The sequence below is a fragment of the Bombina bombina genome, chromosome 4, assembly GCF_027579735.1.
Source record: "Bombina bombina isolate aBomBom1 chromosome 4, aBomBom1.pri, whole genome shotgun sequence".
NCBI lineage: Eukaryota > Metazoa > Chordata > Amphibia > Anura > Bombinatoridae > Bombina > Bombina bombina.
Window position 1 is genome coordinate 1,098,132,907 of NC_069502.1, and position 21,890 is coordinate 1,098,154,796.

A 21,890-nucleotide genomic window follows, 5' to 3' on the forward strand; every position below is an offset into this window, starting at 1 on the left:
TGTAAAATAAATCCTAACCTAAGTTACAAATACACCTAACACTACACTATCATTAAATTAATTAAATAAATGAACTACAATTAGCTAACTTAAAATACAATACAATAAAATAAACTATTCTATAATGCAAAAAAACCCCCACTAAATTACAAAAAAAATAAATTACAAGAATTTTAAACTAATTACACCTAATCTAAGCCCCCTAATAAAATAAAAAATCCCCCCAAAATAAAAAATGCCCTACCCTATTCTAAACTACCAAAGTAATCAGCTCTTTTACCAGCCCTTAAAAGGGCTTTTTGCGGGGCATTGCCCCAAAGTAATCAGCTCTTTTACCTGAAAATAAAAATACAATACCCCCCCACCACCCACATACCCCTACTCTAACCCACCCAAACCCCCCTTAAGATCATCCTACCTTGAGTTGTCTTCACCCAGCTGAGCCGAATTCTTCATCCAAGGTGCGCAGAGGAGGTCCTTCATCCGGTAGAAGTCTTCATCCAAGCGGGGCAAGAAGAGGTCCTCCATCCGGTAGAAGTGTTAATCCAGGCAGCGTCTTCAATCTTCATCCATCCGGAGCGGAGCCATCTTCAAAGGAGCCGACGTGGAGCCACAACTGAACCGACAACTGAACGACAAATGAAGGTTCCTTTAAGGGACGTCATCCAAGATAGCATCCCTTCAATTCCGATTGGCTGATAGGATTCTATCAGTCAATCGGAATTAAGGTAGAACAAAATCTGATTGGCTGATGCAATCAGTCAATCAGATTGATGTTAAATCCGATTGGCTGATCCAAATAGCCAATCGTATTGAGCTTGCATTCTATTGGCTGTTCCGAACGGCCAATAGAATGTGAGCTTCAATCTGATTGGCTGATTACATTAGCCAATCAGATTTTTTCTACCTTAATTCCGATTGGCTGATAGAATCCTATCAGCCAATCGGAAATGAAGGGACGCTATCTTGGATGACGTCCCTTAAAGGAACCTTCATTAGTCATCCGGTCATCGGTTGAAGAGGATGGCTCCGCGTCGGCTCCTTTGAAGATGGCTCTGCTCCGGATGGATGAAGATTGAAGACACTGCATGGATGAACATTTCTACCGGATGGGGACCTCTTCTTGCCCCGCTTGGATGAAGACTTTTACCGGATGAAGGACCTCCTCTGCGCATCTTGGATGAAGAATTCGGCTCGGCTGGGTGAAAATGACTCAAGGTAGGGAGATCTTCAGGGGGTTAGCGATAGGTTTTTTAAGAAGGGTTTGGGTGGCTTAAAGTAGGGGTATCTGGGTGGTGGGTTGTAATGTTGGGGGGGTATTGTATTTTTATTTTCAGGGTAAAGAGCTGATTACTTTGGGGCAATGCCCCGCAAAAAGTCCTTTTAAGGGCTGGTAAAAGAGCTGATTACTTTGGTAGTTTAGAATAGGGTAGGGCATTTTTTTATTTTGGGGGGATTTTTTATTTTATTAGGGGGCTTAGATTAGGTGTAATTAGTTTAAACTTCTTGTAATTCTTTTTTTTTTTGCAATTTAGTGTTTGTTTTTTTTTGTATTATAGAATAGTTTATTTTATTGTATTTTAAGTTAGCTAATTGTAGTTCATTTATTTAATTAATTTAATGATAGTGTAGTGTTAGGTGTATTTGTAACTTAGGTTAGGATTTATTTTACAGGTAATTTTGTACTTATTTTAACTAGGTAGCTATTAAATAGTTATTAACTATTTAATAGCTATTGTACCTAGTTAAAAATAAATACAAAGTTGCCTGTAAAATAAATATAAATCCTAAAATAGCTACAATGTAATTATTAACTATATTGTAGCTATATTAGGGTTTATTTTCTTGGGAAGTATTTAGTTTTAAATAGGATTATTTTATTTAATTTTAGGAATATTATTTTGTTTAATTAAAATTATATTTATGTTAGGGGGGTGTTAGGGTTAGAGTTAGGTTTAGTGGTTAATAATTTTATTATAGTAGCGGCGAGGTCCAGTCAGCAGATTAGGGGTTAATAATTTTAGGTAGGTGCGGCGATGTTAGGGAGGGCAGAATAGGGGTTAATACTATTTCTTCTAGTGTTTGCGAGGCGGGAGTGCGGCGGTTTAGGGGTTAATACATTTATTATAGTGGCGGCGAGGTCCAGTCGGCAGATTAGAGGTTAATAAGTGTAGGTAAGGTGGCAGCAATGTTGGGGGGGTGCAGATTAGGGTTAATAAATATGATATAGGGGTCGGCGATGTTAGGGGCAGCAGATTAGGGATTCATAGGTATAATGTAGGTTGCGGTGGTGTACGGAACGGCATATTAGGGGGTAATAATAAAATGCAGGTGTCAGCGATAGCGGGGGTGGCAGATTAGGGGTTAATAAGTGTAAGATTAGGGGTGTTTAGACTCGGGGTTCATGTTAGGGTGTTAGATGCAGACTTAGAGAGTGTTTCCCCATAGGAAACAATGGGGCTGCGTTAGGAGCTGAACACTGCTTTTTTGCAGGTGTTAGGTTTTTTTTTAAGCCCAAACTGCCCCATTGTTTCCTATGGGGATATCGTGCACAAGCACGTTTTTCAAGCTTACCGCTACCATAAGCAACGCTGGTATTGAGGGTTGAAGTGGAGCTAAATTAGGCTCAATGCTCCCTTTTCTGAGCCTAACGCAGCCCCTCAGACAACTCTAAATACCAGCGTTGTCTTAAGGGTGTGCTGGGAAAAAAAGCAGCGTTAGCTACGTGGGTCTTTACCGAGAAAACTCTAAATCTAGCCGTAAAAGTATAAGGAAGCAAGGGTTATATATCAAACACTTATTTTCTCTAATAGTAAAGCTCAATCTACTACCATAACTTGGTTATAATATATAAATTAAATGTATTCACTAAAATGCATAGTAAAGGTGTATATAATGAAATTTTAGCAATAAAAATCTTGCAATAAAAATCAAGCAATAAATCCTTTAAAAAATCATACACATATACCTTAATTATGCATTTTGATGAATACATTTAATTTTATATTATAACCAAGTTATGGTAGTAGATTGTGCTTTACTATTAGATAAAATAATGCCTAGATTTAGAGTTTGGCGTTAGCCATCAAAATGCTGGTTTTGGGCTACCGCTGGTATTTAGAGTCGTGTAGGTAAGGGTCTAACGCTCACTTTGCAGCCGCGACTTTTCCATACCGCAGATCCTCCTACGCCATTTGCGTATCCTATCTTTTCAATGGGATCTTTCTAACACCAGTATTTAGAGTCTTGCCTGAAGTGAGCGTTAGAAATCTACCGACAGGGGGGGCGGAGCCAACTAGCAATGAAGCAAGTCGCACAGCCCAGGAGCTCCTAACTTATCTTACTATTCTCAAAGATTTTGGGAACATTTCATCCTTCTATAATCTTCTTTCAGAGCCCTGTATGGAGTACTATCATCCTGCTGTTGAGAAAGTGGCTTGACAGGACAAAGTATACCCAAAGGATCATTTTCTCTAGCTTTATCTGTCACATCGCACATACAGAGTTATGGCGGCTCTGCTTTATAGACAACTGCAGGAGCTACTGGATAACCACAATGAAGCTATCCTACATGCAGTAGCTGAGGCTTTTAAGCCCCTTAAATCTCATAGCACCTTCTCATCTACCCTGACCGACTGTGAGGAGAAGTGCCTGGGGCCCATAGTTCAACCGCCAAAATCGCCATTTTGGATTACAAATGTGGAGCACGCTTCATTCCCTCAAGCAGTGGGGGAGCAGGAAGCTAAATTCGAGCAGATCCCTGATATGAAGCGGCATGCCCTGCAAACAGTATCGCTCAACCTGGGAGAAGCCCCGCTACCTATCCGCAATGTAAAAATGATCCTAAGAGAGCCCCTGAATGGTTGCGGTGCGTATGAGGCCCTTTCCCGGCTTTCGCATTCAGACTTACTTGACCAACTGGTGCGGCACCTTGGAAAGGAGAGCCCACTAAGTCTTTTTTTTGCCTACGCAAGCGGCGCTATCACTTGAGAGGCTCCACGTTCAGTCATCTTTGGCTTCTAGCCCACCATCCATGCTGCTATGGTCGCTGCGCACACCTGCAGAAGCGCCAGTGGGACCCTGGGGGCTTGTCTCTCTACTTATGGCACAAATGCAGCAACTTAAAGTTCTAGCAGGGAGATCCGGAGACTAAGACCAGCTTTGTGTGTGGGACACCATTGAATTTGTCAGATGGGTGCAGGATAGGGCTGAACGGCCGGCGACATCTTGTACTGCTGCATTGAACTCTACTGCTGCAATTCTTCCCGGAGAACTTTATAGCTATATTCTGTCTAGCTAAGCAGTTAATGCATATTGGGCTCTATACTATCTATCGCAGAAATTAGCCTAAGGGTAAGCTAGAGACAAGCATGATATTGACTGAGCTGCCCATACTGTGCAATCTTTATCTAGCTGATTATACTCTGGGACACAAGTCTGGATCACTATACGCATGTTAAATGTTAGTCTCACTGACATATTTTGCTTCTCCTATCTTAAAATCGACTTGTTTGCCTTATGTTAATCCTGTTTCATGTTGCTGATGTTCGTTATATATTCTACATGCTTTGATGCCTATATATGTGTATCTGTCTATGAATATATGTATATGCAGTCCATTGGTATGCCTTACCTGTATCTCAGCTTAAGTCCTCTCAACTCAGATTCCACTAGTATTACAATAGGCATTGCAAATGGTCTATAGATAACCGAGGGAAAGTTGAGTGTGCTTGTTGTTTGGGCATAGGGCCCGTGTCTGGACAGCAAGATTTCTAAGTGTGTGGAAAAAACTATATCTTACTCTCTGCTTATACTATAATGCCTAATTGATCATCATGCCTAAAATGTTGGAGTTATTTTTATTTCCCTATAATTAGGTAGGCATCTTAGCTTGTTAGTAGAGGATTACTGTTGGCATACATATATAGCTATAGTGGTAAGTGAGGAAGGCATTACAATTGAACTTGCAGCTCCTAAATTACATCAAGAGGTAGACATCCCTTTCTAGAGTCTAACAAGATCTTTTAGACCCTAAAAATAACATATATGTATGGGTAGGCTGGATAGCTTACACTTTCTAGCAATTTCTAGCTTAATATGTTCTATAGTTAAACACAGCCAACTTATTGAGAGGCTAAACATTATCCCAATATTCTCTGTATCTTTATTACTGGACCCACATTGCTACTCTTGCTTATGGTTCCCCAGCGTATAAAACCCTAAACGAATCATAGCTCCACAAAACACTTCGACCTTAAAGCTCTAATGGGCCAAACCGCCCAAAAGCCTTGTATGACATTAACCCTTTTCTGTCACTCCCTTAGTAACCCACATGCTCCTGAGAGCACTACTGAAGTTCGGCTCACGTTTGAGGTATTGCATTATAAGCCATCTTGTCTCTCCACCGTACTCTAAATAACCACCTCCCCCCCCCAACATAATGTGCCTCCAATATATGGAGGACTACCTAAGCGGTTTTTCTCTTCTATACCGCATTCATAATAATCACTATAACAGACCTACATATCTCATTATAGCATCTAAGCATAGGAAAGACGCCTTCATTTAAAATATTAATTGCTAACCTATTTGTAGCCTATAGATCTACTCAAATTAACCATTTTCCTCTTCTAGAGATCCTTGCAATTTATAAGAGGTACAAGAGTTGCCTCCTGTGTCAAATGAGGAAACATATCGTGTTCAGGTTATGTAAAAAAAAAAAAAGAAAAAGAGGTTCCAGTTTCTGTATAGCATTACCCAGAATGTGAAATTTATGTATCTATGTAGAAGCAGTTAAATTGAGATGTTTCATTTATGTCTGTCTTATGATATGCTATTTCAAACAAGTTGTATTGTTCTCGCACAACCTCAATAAAAATCTATTTAAAAAAAAAAAAAAAAAAGAAATCTACCGACAAAACTCCAGCCGCAGAAAAAAGCCAGGAGTTAAGAGCTTTCTGGGCTAACGCCGGTTCATAAAGCTCTTAACTACTGTGCTCTAAAGTACACTAACACCCATAAACTACCTATAAACCCCTAAACCTAGGCCCCCCACATCGCCGCCACTCTATTAAACAATTTTAACCCCTAATCTGCCGACCGCACACGTTATCCCTATGTACCCTTAATCTGCTGCCCCTAACACCGCCGACCCCTATATTATATTTATTAACCCCTAATCTTCCGCCCCCAACATCGCCTCCACCTACCTACAATTATTAACCCCTAATCTGCCGACCGGACCTCACCGCTACTATAATAAATTTATTAACCCCTAAAGCTAAGTCTAACCTTAACCCTAACACCCCCCTAAGTTAAATATAATTTAAATCTAACAAAATAAATTAACTCTTATTAAATAAATTATTCCTATTTAAAGCTAAATACTTACCTGTAAAATAAATCCTAATATAGCTACAATATAAATTATAATTATATTGTAGCTATTTTAGGATTAATATTTATTTTACAGGCAACTTTGTATTTATTTTAACCAGGTACAATAGCTATTAAATAGTTAAGAACTATTTAATAGCTACCTAGTTAAAATAATTACAAAATTACCTGTAAAATAAATCCTAACCTAAGTTACAATTAAACCTAACACTACACTATCGATAAATTAATTAAATACAAATACCTACAAATAAATACAATTAAATAAACTAACTAAAGTACAAAAAAAGAACTAAGTTACTAAAAATAAAAAAATATTTACAAACATTATAAAAATATTACAACAATTTTAAGCTAAGTACACCTACTCTAAGCCCCCTAATAAAATAACAAAGCCCCCCAAAATAAAAAAATGCCCTACCCTATTCTAAAATAAAAATAGAAAAGCTCTTTTACCTTACCAGCCCTTATCTAACCCCTAATCTAACCCAAACCCCCCTTAAATAAACCTAACACTAAGCCCCTGAAGATCTTCCTACCTTATCTTCACCACACCGGGTATCACCGATCTGTACAGGCTCCGATGTCTTGATCCAAGCCCAAGCGGGGGCTGAAGACGTCCATCCTTCGGCTGAAGTCTTGATCCAAGCCCAAGCGGGGGCTGAAGACGTCCATCCTTCGGCTGAAGTCTTGATCCAAGCCCAAGCGGGGGCTGAAGACGTCCATCCTCTGGCTGAAGTCTTGATCCAAGCGGCGGCTGAAGAAGTCAATCATCGGGCAGAAGTCTTCATCCTATCCAGGCAGAAGAGGAGATCTGGACCGGTAGACATCTTCATCCAAGCGGCATCTTCTATTTTCTTCCATCCGTCGATGAGCGGCTCCATCTTCAAGACCTCCGGCGCGGATCCATCCTCTTCTTCCGATGTCCTAACACAGAATGAAAGTTCCTTTAAGGGACGTCATCCAAGATGGCGTCCCTCAAATTCAGATTGGCTGATGGGATTCTATCAGCCAATCGGAATTAAGGTAGGAAAATTCTGATCAAATTCAATCCGATTGGCTGATTGGATCAAGACTTCCGCTGGAGGATGGACGTCTTCAGCCCCCGCTTAGGCTTGGATCAAGACTTCAGCTGGAGGATGGACGTCTTCAGCCCCTGCTTGGGCTTGGATCAAGACTTCGGAGCCTGGACGGATCGGTGATACCCGGTGTGGTGAAGATAAGGTAGGAAGATCTTAAGGGGCTTAGTGTTAGGTTTATTTAAGGGGGGGTTTGCGTTAGATTAGGGGTATGTGAGTGGTGGGTTGTAATGTTGGGGGGGGGTATTGTATGTTTTTTTTTTTACAGGCAAAAGATCTGAATTATTTGGGGCATGCCCCGCAAAAGGCCCTTTTAAGGACTGGTAAGGTAAAAGAGCTTTTCTATTTTTATTTTAGAATAGGGTAGGGCATTTTTTTTATTTTGGGGGGCTTTGTTATTTTATTAGGGGGCTTAGAGTAGGTGTAATTAGCTTAAAATTGTTATATTTTTCTAATGTCTGTAAATATTTTTTTTTATTTTTTGTACTTTAGTTAGTTTATTTAATTGTATTTATTTGTAGGTATTGTATTTAATTAATTTATTGATAGTGTAGTGTTAGCTTTAATTGTAACTTAGGTTAGGATTTATTTTACAGGTAATTTTGTAATTATTTTAACTAGGTAACTATTAAATAGTTATGAACTATTTAATAGCTATTGTACCTGGTTAAAATAAATACAAAGTTGCCTGTAAAATAAATAGTAATCCTAAAATAGCTACAATATAATTATAATTTATATTGTAGCTATATTAGGATTTATTTTACAGGTAAGTATTTAGCTTTAAATAGGAATAATTTATTTAATAAGAGTTAATTTATTTTGTTAGATTTAAATTATATTTAACTTAGGGGGGTGTTAGGGTTAGGGTTAGACTTAGCTTTAGGGGTTAATACATTTTATTAGAGTAGCGGCAAGGTCCGGTCGGCAGATTAGGGGTTAATAATTGTAGGTAGGTGGAGGCGATGTTGGGGGCGGCAGATTAGGGGTTAATAGTATTTATTATAGGGTTAGTGAGGCAGTTTAGGGGTTAATAACTTTATTAGAGTAGCGGTGAGGTCCGGTCGGCAGATTAGGGGTTAATTATTGTAGGTAGGTGGCGGCGACGTTGGGGGCGGCAGATTAGGGGTTAATAAATATAATATAGGGGTCGGCGGTGTTAGCAGCAGCAGATTAGGGGCTCATAGGGATAACGTAGGTTGCGGCGGTGTACGAAGCAGCAGATTAGGGGTTAAAAAAATATGCAGGTGTCAGCGATAGCGGGGGCGGCAGATTGGGGGTTAATAAGTGTAATGTTAGGGGTTTTTAGACTCGGGGTACATGTTGAAGTGTTTCCCCATAGGAAACAATGGGGCTGCGTTAGGAGCTGAACACTGCTTTTTTGCAGGTGTTAGGTTTTTTTTCAGCTCAAAATGCCCCATTGTTTTCTATGGGGGAATCGTGCACGAGAACGTTTTTGAAGCTGGCCGCGTCCGTAAGCACCGCTGGTATTGAGAGTTGCAGTGGTGGTAAATATGCTCTATGCTCCCTTTTTGGAGCCTAACGCAGCCCTTCTGTGAACTCTAAATACCAGCGGTATTTAAAAGGTGTGGGGGGAAAAAAGCCAGCGTTAGCTACGAGGGTCGTTACTGACAAAACTCTAAATCTAGCCGTAAGTGTTTGATGTAAAAGGCTTGCTTCCTTACACTCTTAGTATTTGTTAGCACTGTTTATTCCAAGTTCTAGAGGAACAAATTGCAACACTGCGTGATATTCAGACACTTGAAAGGGAAATGGAAATGACTGAGCAGGTTGTTCATGGTTCTAACAGTTTGAATAGAGAGGATTCAGATGGGGAGACTCCAGGAAGTAGCTGGGTCAACATGGTTAGAATGGGAAGTAAAAGTAAGCGGAAGAGACTGGCCAGTTCTGAGCTGGTACTCCCCAACAGATTTGCCAGATTTAGTGAAGATGTTGGGGATATCAGTTTAGGGGTGGCAATGTCAGAGAAGGCTGTTTTGCCTAGTATGAACAGTCCTTCTGTCAGGAAAGAGGAGCATATTATAGTGAACAGTCCTTCCGTCATGGAATGGGGCATAGAAATCTGGGTCTGAGGCAGATGTTGGTTGTAGGAGACTCTATTATTACGATGGTTGATAGGGTAATTTTTCATCCAGATCCCTTAAATAGAACCGTTTGCTGCTTTCCAGGGGCCCTTTTTTGTGGAGAATATTGATAGATTGTTAAAGCGATCTGGGTTTGATCTTGCAGTCATGGTGTATATTGGCACTAATGAAGGAATTAGCAGGAGATGGAGTGTCCTAAAAATGATTTCAGGGAGTTAGGTAGCAAGCTTAAAGCAAGGACCTCCAAGGTAATATTTTCAGAGATATTACCAGTGCCATGTGCTAACCCAGTAAGGCATAATGAGCTTAATTCAGTTGATTCCTTGTTAAAAACATGGTGTAAAAATGAGAGGTTTTACTTTTTAGAGCACTTGGCTGACTTTTCACTTGGGTACAATTTGTACATTTTTAAGGATGGATTGCACCTGAATGACATGGGTGCATGTGTGTTGGGGAGAGGATGGTAGCACACTTACAGAATCTTTTAAACTAGGCAAAGGGAGGGAGGGTCAGTCGAAACATAATAGAACAGACAGATCACTCTGTGAATATCTCACACCTAGAATATCTCAAGGAAGGGATGACAGAAGGGTACACTTAGGAAATGTCACATTAGGAAGTTTAGAGGAAAGCGCACCAAGTAGCAGGAGAAAACACATGAAAATTAAGGGCTAGATTAAAGGTTGAGCCCATTTGCGGGAGCGCTATAATTAACCAACCATTACAAGTGGCTGGTTATGGCTACCGCAAGCTTGGGGCACTATGAAAATTAACCAGAGATCAGAACGGCATCAGAACGATGCAATGTAAATGCAAGCTCATGTTCATATTGCAATTTACTTGTAATACATGCGCACAATACAAAGTGGAGCTCTAATATTGCTTGCACGCAAGCAATATTTAGTCCTTTAGTTGTAATTTGGCCCTAAATGTTTGACAGCAAATGCAAGAAGCATGGTGGATAAAATGGGGGACCTGGAGTTCTTGGTTGCAGAAGAGAACTATGATATTATCAGTATGACTGAAGCCTGGTAGGATGATTTACATGACTGGGAAGGTAACTTTGAGGCTTAAACTTTATTTAGGAGGGACAGGAGTGATAAAAGGGGTGGAGGAATTAGCATGTATATTGAACCTGAGCTTAAACCTGAAATAAGGCAATATATTTATGATGATACAGGTGATAATGTAGAGACCCTGTGGGTTGAAAAAATACTAAAAAAACATTACTAGGAACATGCGTGATATGGACAGTTGAGGCTCCTCCATATAAGCACAGGCGCATGTGAACCCCCCAAAAAAGAAAGTAAAGATTTTCTTTGGCTGAATAAATATAATTTTTCCAATAGCACCTTATTGGAAAAATTATACTCATTCAGCCAAAAAGGTTCCAGCACAGACTGTGCAGTTTGTTAAAAATTATTAGGGGGGCCCGTCAGGGGGTGTTGCGGGGGGTGATCTGATTCATGGCCCCTGATAGTGGCCGATTGTCCGCCAATGAGCAGGGGGCGGCACTGTACAAGAAAATGCTTGACCCAGAAATGCTTGTGTTATGTTAAATGCCAACAGCATATTCTGTCGGCATTTAGCGAGGTTGAGCAGACATGATTCGCTACAGCAAATCATGTCTGCTTGACCATAAATAAATCTACCCCTATGTGTGTGTGGTAAATGGTAAAGTCTCCCTATGGGTGATGGGGGAAACCAGACGTGGACTCCTTGCCCAATGTGCTTAGAGGTATATGGCTGCACCTCACTGACGAGGCCCAAAGGAGGCCAAAACGATCGTCTGGGGTTGTCATGTTCTTTGTTCAGAGGGGAATTGCCAGGTATTTCGGGGCTGGACTGACCATGTCGGTGGGATCAGACTGATATACTACAGGAAAGTTTTCCTCTGTGAAAAGCACAATTGGGCAGAAAGAAGCTACTACCAGGTGGCAACTGGGCCATAAAACAAGCTATTGATGCTGTTGTTCGTTCCTGGCAGACTGCTTCTCATTCTGTTTTGCATATGTAAATGGTAAAGTTACAGCTAAGATCATTAGAATGGAAACAATACAAGAGGATATGTAGCTTGCTGAAATAAACTACTGAAAGCAGGCTTGATTAAGTTTTTCAGAACAAGTCTGCAGAGAACATTAAAGAGTTTGACAAAGATCCATTGTAGAGGAGATGTAAACAGAAATGTGTGACTGGAGTAAACAGGATGTGTGTTGACAATGATACATTGAGGCCTATTTAACAAATGTCTGTCAGACCTGATCCGACAGTGCGGATCAGGTCTGACAGACCTCGCTGAATGAGTAGAGCAATACGCTCTCCGTATTCAGCATTGCACCAGCAGCTCACAAGATCTACTGGTGCAATGCTGCCCCCTGCAGACTCGCGGCCAATCGGCCTCCAACAGGGAGGTGTAAATCAACCCGATCGTACTCAATCTGGTTGAATTGTGGTGATTCCTGTCTGCCTCATCAGAGCCGGCAGACAGAGTTATGGAGCAGTGGTCTTTAGACTGCTGCTTCATAACTTCTGTTTCTGGCGAGCTCCATTCGGAGCTTGATAGATAAGGCCCCATTGTATATAAGCTGCAAATAGTAGTTCAAGCTGAGATGATTTCAGAATGCAGCCTAGGTACTGAGAATAGAGTAGTAAAGTTTGTAGTATAGCTCTCGGAAGTAACACATGAAGCAAATGGTAAGTTAGAACTGAAGCAGGAAACAAGTACTTGCAAATCTTGGAAACAAAGTGATTGTTAGAGGAATAACCCAGGGCAGGCTACAGAAGCAGGTGAAGTCTATAGAAAACCATACAGATTAACAGAGTTCAGATAGGGCAGTTGCACAGACAATGATAACCGGTGCTAGTGCAATGAGCAGGCCTCTGGAAAATCCTTATAAAGGATTCAGGTGAATCCAATTAGACATCACATCACAGAGTAGAACTCCCACATAAATGTGACTGACAGATCGAAAACAATACTAGTGTCACAAGAAGGACATGAAAAATGGATAAGATTCAAAGGGGCTGAAATTTCAAGCTCCGAATAGAGCTCGATGCAGCTGTTTCCGCGCGAGCCTTAAGGCTTGCCGCAAACAGTAGTTATAAAGCAGCAGTCTAAAGACCGCTGCTCCATAACTTGCCTGCTGCCTCTGAGGCTGCGGACATCAATCTGCCCAATCAGATACGATTGGGCTGATTAACACCCCCTGCTAGTGGCCGATTGGCCGTGAATCTGCAGGGGGCGGCATTGCACAAACAGTTCACCATAACTGCTTGTGCAATGATAAATGCAGACAGACGTATGCTGTCGGCATTTATCGATGTGCGGCGGACATGATACGCTACATTATATCATGTCCACTAGCACTTTAGAAAATCGTTCACAAAAGGCTCCCGGTTATCAATATGGGTGTTCTTTTGCATCAAAATGTAAGCAAGGTTGACTTTTCAAAGTTACCAATTATTTGATCCCATTGAAACTAATGAAAATACTGAATGATTCTGTGACACTCGTTTAGGAAGAATTGATAGAAGTTTATTTTCTTGCGACAATTAGTTTGTTGACTTTCAAAGTTATAATTTATTTACCTTGTATATCAGCATCTAGAGCTGTGCCCTGGCATCTTTCAAGTCACTAGCACCATTTGAAACAATATGGTGAGTGGTGGCTTAAAACATAGAACAATTGACATATGAACTTCACTTTATATTGTATAGCACATTAGCATTATCATGAATGTTTTCATGTCTGTTTTTCCTGTTGCTGTACATAATGGGAAGAGGAAACAGGAGAATGCATAGGACAGTGCTACTGAAACACTACATTCCTTCATGCCATTAAAGTTATCATCCATTTCCCTGGTATTCATGCAATTCGGATTGGCACTTGTTGGATGACAAAAGACTGTACAGAAAATGTGAGATACAGCAGATTTATTTATGTTGCTATATGTAAATAGATGACGTCTTAATGAATGTAGCTGTTATTATACAATATAATAACAAAGATAATGAAATGACACCATATGCAGCTTTGGAGCACCTTCTGTGCAGACTCGCTTCCTAACCTGTACGCCAGCTTTTAGCTGGTGAATTCAAATCACTCGCCCTTACGTGAGCAAGAGGCGGCATTGCACAAGTGGCCGTTTGTGTAATATTAAATGTGGGCAGTGTACTGCTGCCTGTTTGCTGCTATGCTTGATGGTCAGGTTCTCGGAAGCGAACCTTGTTCTTCCAGCCATTGTTAAATGGGTCCTCCAAGGCTCTATATTTTAATTAATTTATTCCATACATAGGAAACTTCACTTGCACAATATCTCTTTAAATACAAGTCATAGAGCTGTGCCTAAAATCCTAAAATTTCTATTGATTCTTATCTAAAGATAAAGACAAATGTTGTAATGATGTTTATATTCCTGGAGATTTAAAGTGAAATTAAACAATGAAATAAGAAAAAAATATTTATTATGAACTAAAATGTTTGGCACTGCAAAATTCTCATATACAATTGAACCTTTGTTAAAAAAAACAGGCAAGAATTTTTTTTTTATATTATTCAGCTAAAAGTGAAGTATATTACCCTTTTGAACTGGAGAGACTGCACACTGTAGGGATTATTGTTTAGGGTAGAAAGAAAATCTGAGTACCCATGGAAACAAATGTGTCTATAATCACATATTTCCATGTACTATTCTACACAGACAGCTGCAGGCAGCTTTTGTACTTTATCCATATTTTATATGTGTTAGCCTGTTTTATTACTAAAACCAATTATAGTGTAAGAACTCAACCAAACTTTGGTGCTTATAGTTAATTTATATTTACATTAATTGTTTCCTTTAACAATAATACGTATTTGTTTTGAACAGATGTTCCTCCTTCCGGCTCGAATCCCACATTCTCCTCAAAGATATGCAAACACAGTGGGACTTGTATTTGAGAGAAGAAGGTTAGCCACAGAAAAGGATGGACTTAGGTAAATACTATGTTGCTTGAGTTAGTCTTAAAGGACACTTCTATTATGCAAATGTATATGCATCATTATCATACTATTTGTTTTTCATAATAAGGTTAAGACTGTTTCAATTGACACCAGCAGGAAATGCATGTTTGTGCAGAACTGGTACTGTATTGTATCAATGTTATGTCTATTGGCTATTAAAGGGACAGTCTAGTCAAAATTAAACTTTCATTATTTTAAGATGGGGAATACAATTTTAAACAAATTTCAGATTTACTTTTATCATCACATTTGCTTTGTTCTCTTTGTATTCTTTGTTGAAAGCTAAACCTAGGTAGGCTCATAAGCTAATTTCTAAAACCTTGAAGGCCACCCCTTATTTCAATGCATTTAAAAGATAGATAATACCTTTATTATGCTTTCCCCAGTTTTGCATAACCAGCATGGTTATATTAATATACTTTTTACCACTGTGATTACCTTGTATTTAAGCCTCTGCAGACTGCCTCTTTATCGCAGTACTATTGATATACTTGCATTTGAGCCAATCAGGGCTTATTTATCAGTGCTGATAAAAAAAACTCAATGGGAGTGAGAACACATGCTATCTTTATAGCACACATGAACTGGCACTGTCTAGCTGTGAAAGATAGTCAAAATGCACTGAGATAAGAGGTGGCCTTCAAGGGCTTAGAAATTAGCATATGAGCCTACCTAGGTTTGCTTTCAACAATTAATATCAAGGGATCAAAGCAAATTTGATGATAAAAAAAAAATCGGAAAGTTTTTTTTTTTAAATTGCATGCCCTATCTGAATCATGAAATTTAAATTTTTACTAGACTGTCCCTTTAACATACAAAGAGAGAAGCGCTCTACCAGGAACGAACAACAGCTCAGTGGCTTGTTCTATGGCGATTTACCACCCGGAAGCAGCCTCTTTTAGACCAGTGTGCTTTTCACAGAAGAAAACTTTCCTGAAGTATATCAGTCTGATCCCGCCAAGTAAGGTCAGTCCAGCCCCGAAATACCAGGCAATTCTCCTCTGAACAAGGAACATGACAACCCCAGACGATCGTTTCGGCCTTCTATGGGCCTCGTCAGTGAGGTGCAGCCACATTCCTCTAAGCACACTGGGCAAGGAGTCCACGTCTGGTTTCCCCCATCACCCATAGGGAGACTTCCCCAGGGTCATAATAATTTGCATACAAAGAGAGAAGCGCTCTACCAGGAACGAACAACAGCTCAGTGGCTTGTTCTATGGCGATTTACCACCCGGAAGCAGCCTCTTTTAGACCAGTGTGCTTTTCACAGAAGAAAACTTTCCTGAAGTATATCAGTCTGATCCCGCCAAGTAAGGTCAGTCCAGCCCCGAAATACCAGGCAATTCTCCTCTGAACAAGGAACATGACAACCCCAGACGATCGTTTCGGCCTTCTATGGGCCTCGTCAGTGAGGTGCAGCCACATTCCTCTAAGCACACTGGGCAAGGAGTCCACGTCTGGTTTCCCCCATCACCCATAGGGAGACTTCCCCAGGGTCATAATAATTTGCATACAAAGAGAGAAGCGCTCTACCAGGAACGAACAACAGCTCAGTGGCTTGTTCTATGGCGATTTACCACCCGGAAGCAGCCTCTTTTAGACCAGTGTGCTTTTCACAGAAGAAAACTTTCCTGAAGTATATCAGTCTGATCCCGCCAAGTAAGGTCAGTCCAGCCCCGAAATACCAGGCAATTCTCCTCTGAACAAGGAACATGACAACCCCAGACGATCGTTTCGGCCTTCTATGGGCCTCGTCAGTGAGGTGCAGCCACATTCCTCTAAGCACACTGGGCAAGGAGTCCACGTCTGGTTTCCCCCATCACCCATAGGGAGACTTCCCCAGGGTCATAATAATTTGCATACAAAGAGAGAAGCGCTCTACCAGGAACGAACAACAGCTCAGTGGCTTGTTCTATGGCGATTTACCACCCGGAAGCAGCCTCTTTTAGACCAGTGTGCTTTTCACAGAAGAAAACTTTCCTGAAGTATATCAGTCTGATCCCGCCAAGTAAGGTCAGTCCAGCCCCGAAATACCAGGCAATTCTCCTCTGAACAAGGAACATGACAACCCCAGACGATCGTTTCGGCCTTCTATGGGCCTCGTCAGTGAGGTGCAGCCACATTCCTCTAAGCACACTGGGCAAGGAGTCCACGTCTGGTTTCCCCCATCACCCATAGGGAGACTTCCCCAGGGTCATAATAATTTGCATACAAAGAGAGAAGCGCTCTACCAGGAACGAACAACAGCTCAGTGGCTTGTTCTATGGCGATTTACCACCCGGAAGCAGCCTCTTTTAGACCAGTGTGCTTTTCACAGAAGAAAACTTTCCTGAAGTATATCAGTCTGATCCCGCCAAGTAAGGTCAGTCCAGCCCCGAAATACCAGGCAATTCTCCTCTGAACAAGGAACATGACAACCCCAGACGATCGTTTCGGCCTTCTATGGGCCTCGTCAGTGAGGTGCAGCCACATTCCTCTAAGCACACTGGGCAAGGAGTCCACGTCTGGTTTCCCCCATCACCCATAGGGAGACTTCCCCAGGGTCATAATAATTTGCATACAAAGAGAGAAGCGCTCTACCAGGAACGAACAACAGCTCAGTGGCTTGTTCTATGGCGATTTACCACCCGGAAGCAGCCTCTTTTAGACCAGTGTGCTTTTCACAGAAGAAAACTTTCCTGAAGTATATCAGTCTGATCCCGCCAAGTAAGGTCAGTCCAGCCCCGAAATACCAGGCAATTCTCCTCTGAACAAGGAACATGACAACCCCAGACGATCGTTTCGGCCTTCTATGGGCCTCGTCAGTGAGGTGCAGCCACATTCCTCTAAGCACACTGGGCAAGGAGTCCACGTCTGGTTTCCCCCATCACCCATAGGGAGACTTCCCCAGGGTCATAATAATTTGCATACAAAGAGAGAAGCGCTCTACCAGGAACGAACAACAGCTCAGTGGCTTGTTCTATGGCGATTTACCACCCGGAAGCAGCCTCTTTTAGACCAGTGTGCTTTTCACAGAAGAAAACTTTCCTGAAGTATATCAGTCTGATCCCGCCAAGTAAGGTCAGTCCAGCCCCGAAATACCAGGCAATTCTCCTCTGAACAAGGAACATGACAACCCCAGACGATCGTTTCGGCCTTCTATGGGCCTCGTCAGTGAGGTGCAGCCACATTCCTCTAAGCACACTGGGCAAGGAGTCCACGTCTGGTTTCCCCCATCACCCATAGGGAGACTTCCCCAGGGTCATAATAATTTGCATACAAAGAGAGAAGCGCTCTACCAGGAACGAACAACAGCTCAGTGGCTTGTTCTATGGCGATTCCGGGTGGTAAATCGCCATAGAACAAGCCACTGAGCTGTTGTTCGTTCCTGGTAGAGCGCTTCTCTCTTTATATGCAAATTATTATGACCCTGGGGAAGTCTCCCTATGGGTGATGGGGGAAACCAGACGTGGACTCCTTGCCCAGTGTGCTTAGAGGAATGTGGCTGCACCTCACTGACGAGGCCCATAGGAGGCCGAAACGATCGTCTGGGGTTGTCATGTTCCTTGTTCAGAGGAGAATTGCCTGGTATTTCGGGGCTGGACTGACCTTAATTGGCAGGATCAGACTGATATACTTCAGGAAAGTTTTCTTCTGTGAAAAGCACACTGGTCTAAAAGAGGCTGCTTCCGGGTGGTAAATCGCCATAGAACAAGCCACTGAGCTGTTGTTCGTTCCTGGTAGAGCGCTTCTCTCTTTATATGCAAATTATTATGACCCTGGGGAAGTCTCCCTATGGGTGATGGGGGAAACCAGACGTGGACTCCTTGCCCAGTGTGCTTAGAGGAATGTGGCTGCACCTCACTGACGAGGCCCATAGGAGGCCGAAACGATCGTCTGGGGTTGTCATGTTCCTTGTTCAGAGGAGAATTGCCTGGTATTTCGGGGCTGGACTGACCTTAATTGGCAGGATCAGACTGATATACTTCAGGAAAGTTTTCTTCTGTGAAAAGCACACTGGTCTAAAAGAGGCTGCTTCCGGGTGGTAAATCGCCATAGAACAAGCCACTGAGCTGTTGTTCGTTCCTGGTAGAGCGCTTCTCTCTTTATATGTCCCTTTAACATACCCAACTTCATTGGTGCAAAGGGATATGACATGCTTCCAAAAGCCTGACAATAAACATTTTGTTTATTCAGCTCAGGAACACACGCACTCACACAAAACTACATTGAGATATGTAATATATTAGATGTAGTACACTAAAATAATGTATTTTACTAGTTAGAAGCATTAAATAATTGGCAATGGTAACTACTAGCTAGTGTTATACTCTTTTAGGTTAGACATTATTACTTTGTTTCTTATGAAACAATTTGATATAACTTTATTAAATTGCCATTGCAGTTTATATAATCTTCAAGTAGGTAACTTTTTGATTAAATTTTACTTTTTTTTGCATTGTAGGTTGATTGTTAATTAGTATGGCTCATACTTTGTTGAATTTTTTCATATACAGGCATACCTCAATTTATTGCGCTTCGCAGATATTTCTCTTTTTACAAAATGTAGGTTTTGCGAAATTCCTGTGTCGAGCAAGTCTATTGGTGCCATTTTCCAACATATAAATACATAAATACACATATATACAAACCTATATATACACAGCACCAGCAAAAAGATTATGGGGGATATTTATCAAAGCATCAACTATGTTGCATTCGCGGACGTCAATACGCTCGCCAAACATGGAGGCCGTGGATCTGAATATGATCTCCTTATTTATCAAAAAAAGCCGTCAAAAATACGCGCATCAAGTACGGTGCGAAGAGCATCGGACTGGTGTTAACTAACATTTATCGATTTTGCGGCTATTCGGGTTTTTCCCAACTTTATTTATATAATTTCATTACTGTCCACGAACAAGCACATTTCTCTTTAGCACATTATTGTATATAGTGTAAATGTATTCTTTTTTTGAGCAGGACTAATTGCAAATATAGCAAGTAGCGACATATTTGGTGCAAAGTGGATAGTGAATTATTCTTTTTTTTTTTTTTTATTAATTTTTATTGGATGAAAGAAAAAAAAAATGACAGTACATAGTAATGCATTTCAAATTACATTGGATACAAGTTGATATGCCATGTTGTGTATTGCACAGGCTTAACATCCAGTTTTTAACTTATATTTGATAGATTAGAAAACAACTTATACAACTTGATAAGAAAACAAAACAATAGTTGGTCACTCTAATTATGTTGAAACTTTAGATTCAATTGCCCATCCAGTCGTGAGGACATATTCACTATGAAGAGCTTGTGTTATATACTAAGGGGCTTCCCTCTCCCTTTTGCTACTGACTCTCTACTTAATTATATACAATACTCAATGTGTATGCATTCGTGTTTCCCAGTAAAACTTAATGTTATGAAACAATTCCATATCTTTTCTAACAAAGTAGCCGTATTCCTCTAGTTGGATCGTATGATTCATTAACGATTCCCTGGCCCCATATGTGGGGATTATTTGTGACTTCCAATTAGTGGCTATCAGGGATTTTGCAGTATTTAAGGCTAACTGTACTAATTTCCTACGTATTTTACATGTACATTTTGGGAGTAGGTTTAGTAATGCTGTGGTAGGTTGGATTTGGAATTCATTGCTTTGATTACTGACGGATTTAATATAGTCCCCTATTTTTGACCAAAAAGGTTGTAGCTTGGTGCAGGACCACCAGATGTGTATCATGGTGCCCCTACTACCACATCCCCTCCAGCACATATCAGAGGCTGACGGGTATATTGTCCTTATTCTTGCTGGGGTGAGATACCACCTCGCCAGGATTTTGAAATTTAATTCTAGCACTTTAGCAGATGTCGATGATGTTCTGGTATTGTGCATAATGTACTTCCATTCCTTTTCGGTTAGTTCCCCCCCCCAGTTCCCTATGCCACCTATCCACATAGTTAGGGACTTCATCTAGTTCACTGAGTATTAGGGCCTTCTTAGCCCACGCCAAGGTATGACATAGAGGTTGATTACTAAGACATTGTTGCTCGAACAGAGTGTGTTGTCTAGTCATCTTCTCTTTGTCTGGGGAGGTAGCCAGAAAGTGCCGGAGTTGAAAATACTTCAGCCATTTCGAGAAGGCACCCCCCATGATGTCATGAAGATCGGTTCTCTGTTTAAGTTTGCCGCCTGATAAAAATTTGTATATGGGTGTCGTATAGCCTATTTCCCAATCAAGCTTCATGGAAAGTTTCTGTTCCAGACCCCGTGTAATTCTGTGTTTGGTGATACTGGTGACATTGGGGACCTCAGGGATGATATCTTACTATTACCGACTATAGTGTTGTCCCAGATGTCGAATATGTGTTGATATAGTGGGTATATCTTAATCCAAGGTGGACGACTCTTTCTATCCACCCAGCACAACACCCCAGGGGAAGGGGTTTTCAAGATATGGGAATCCAACGCCACCCAGGCTTTGTTTTCCGCATTTCGATGCCAATCTAATATTTTTTGTAAACATTTTGCTTTATAGTATACTTCTATGTTGGGAAGACCCAAGCCTCCACTTCGGGTGGATCTATACATTGTTGATCTAATGATTCTAGGTTCGACTTTGCCCCAAATAAAATTATTTAACAATTTTTGAAGTTTGTTGCGGTATGAGTTAGTCAGCGCAATTGGCACTGTTTGGAGCATATAGAGGATTCTGGGCAACACAGTCATTTTTACTGCCTGAATACGTCCCCACCACGAAACCGATTTGTCACTCCACCTATTTAGGTCTTTATTGATATCATTATATAGGGTTTGGTAATTCCTCTCAAACAGAGTGCTGGGTTTAGGTGTTAGGTGTATCCCTAGATATTTAATAGCTTTTTTTGGGGGGATAAATGGGCATTTCTTCAGTAATTCAGAATATTCTACACTTGGCATAGTGATATTTAAAATTTCTGATTTTTGATCGTTTAGTAGGAAATTGGAGAAAAAAAACGAACTCCCTGAATTCCTTCAGCACTACTGGGATCGACTCTGTGGGATTAGTCAGTGTAAGCAACACATTGTCAGCGTAAAGTGACAGTTTATAATTATTTTGCCCTATTTTAATGCCTGAAATTTGCAGGTTTTGTATAATTTTATGGGCCAATACCTCCATACTCAACACAAATAGCAGGGGGGACAGAGGACATCCTTGTCGGGTTCCATTCTGGATAAGAAACTTGTCTGATAATATATTATTTGCTTTTACCTTAGCTGAGGGACTTTGGTATAGACTAAAGATTCTTTTTATAATAGTATCTCCGAATCCCATTTTGTAT

At 40.9% G+C, this 21,890-nt stretch overlaps 1 protein-coding gene across 1 annotated transcript in view; it reads left to right on the forward strand.

The window, feature by feature from the left end:
* HAAO (3-hydroxyanthranilate 3,4-dioxygenase) overlaps positions 1 to 21,890 on the forward strand; it is a 288,957-nt gene that overhangs the window by 165,610 nt on the left and 101,457 nt on the right. The window contains exon 4 of the mRNA XM_053712312.1: positions 14,449 to 14,555. Coding sequence (XP_053568287.1) covers positions 14,449 to 14,555 — 107 coding nt within the window. The remainder of the gene's footprint in view (positions 1 to 14,448; positions 14,556 to 21,890) is intronic.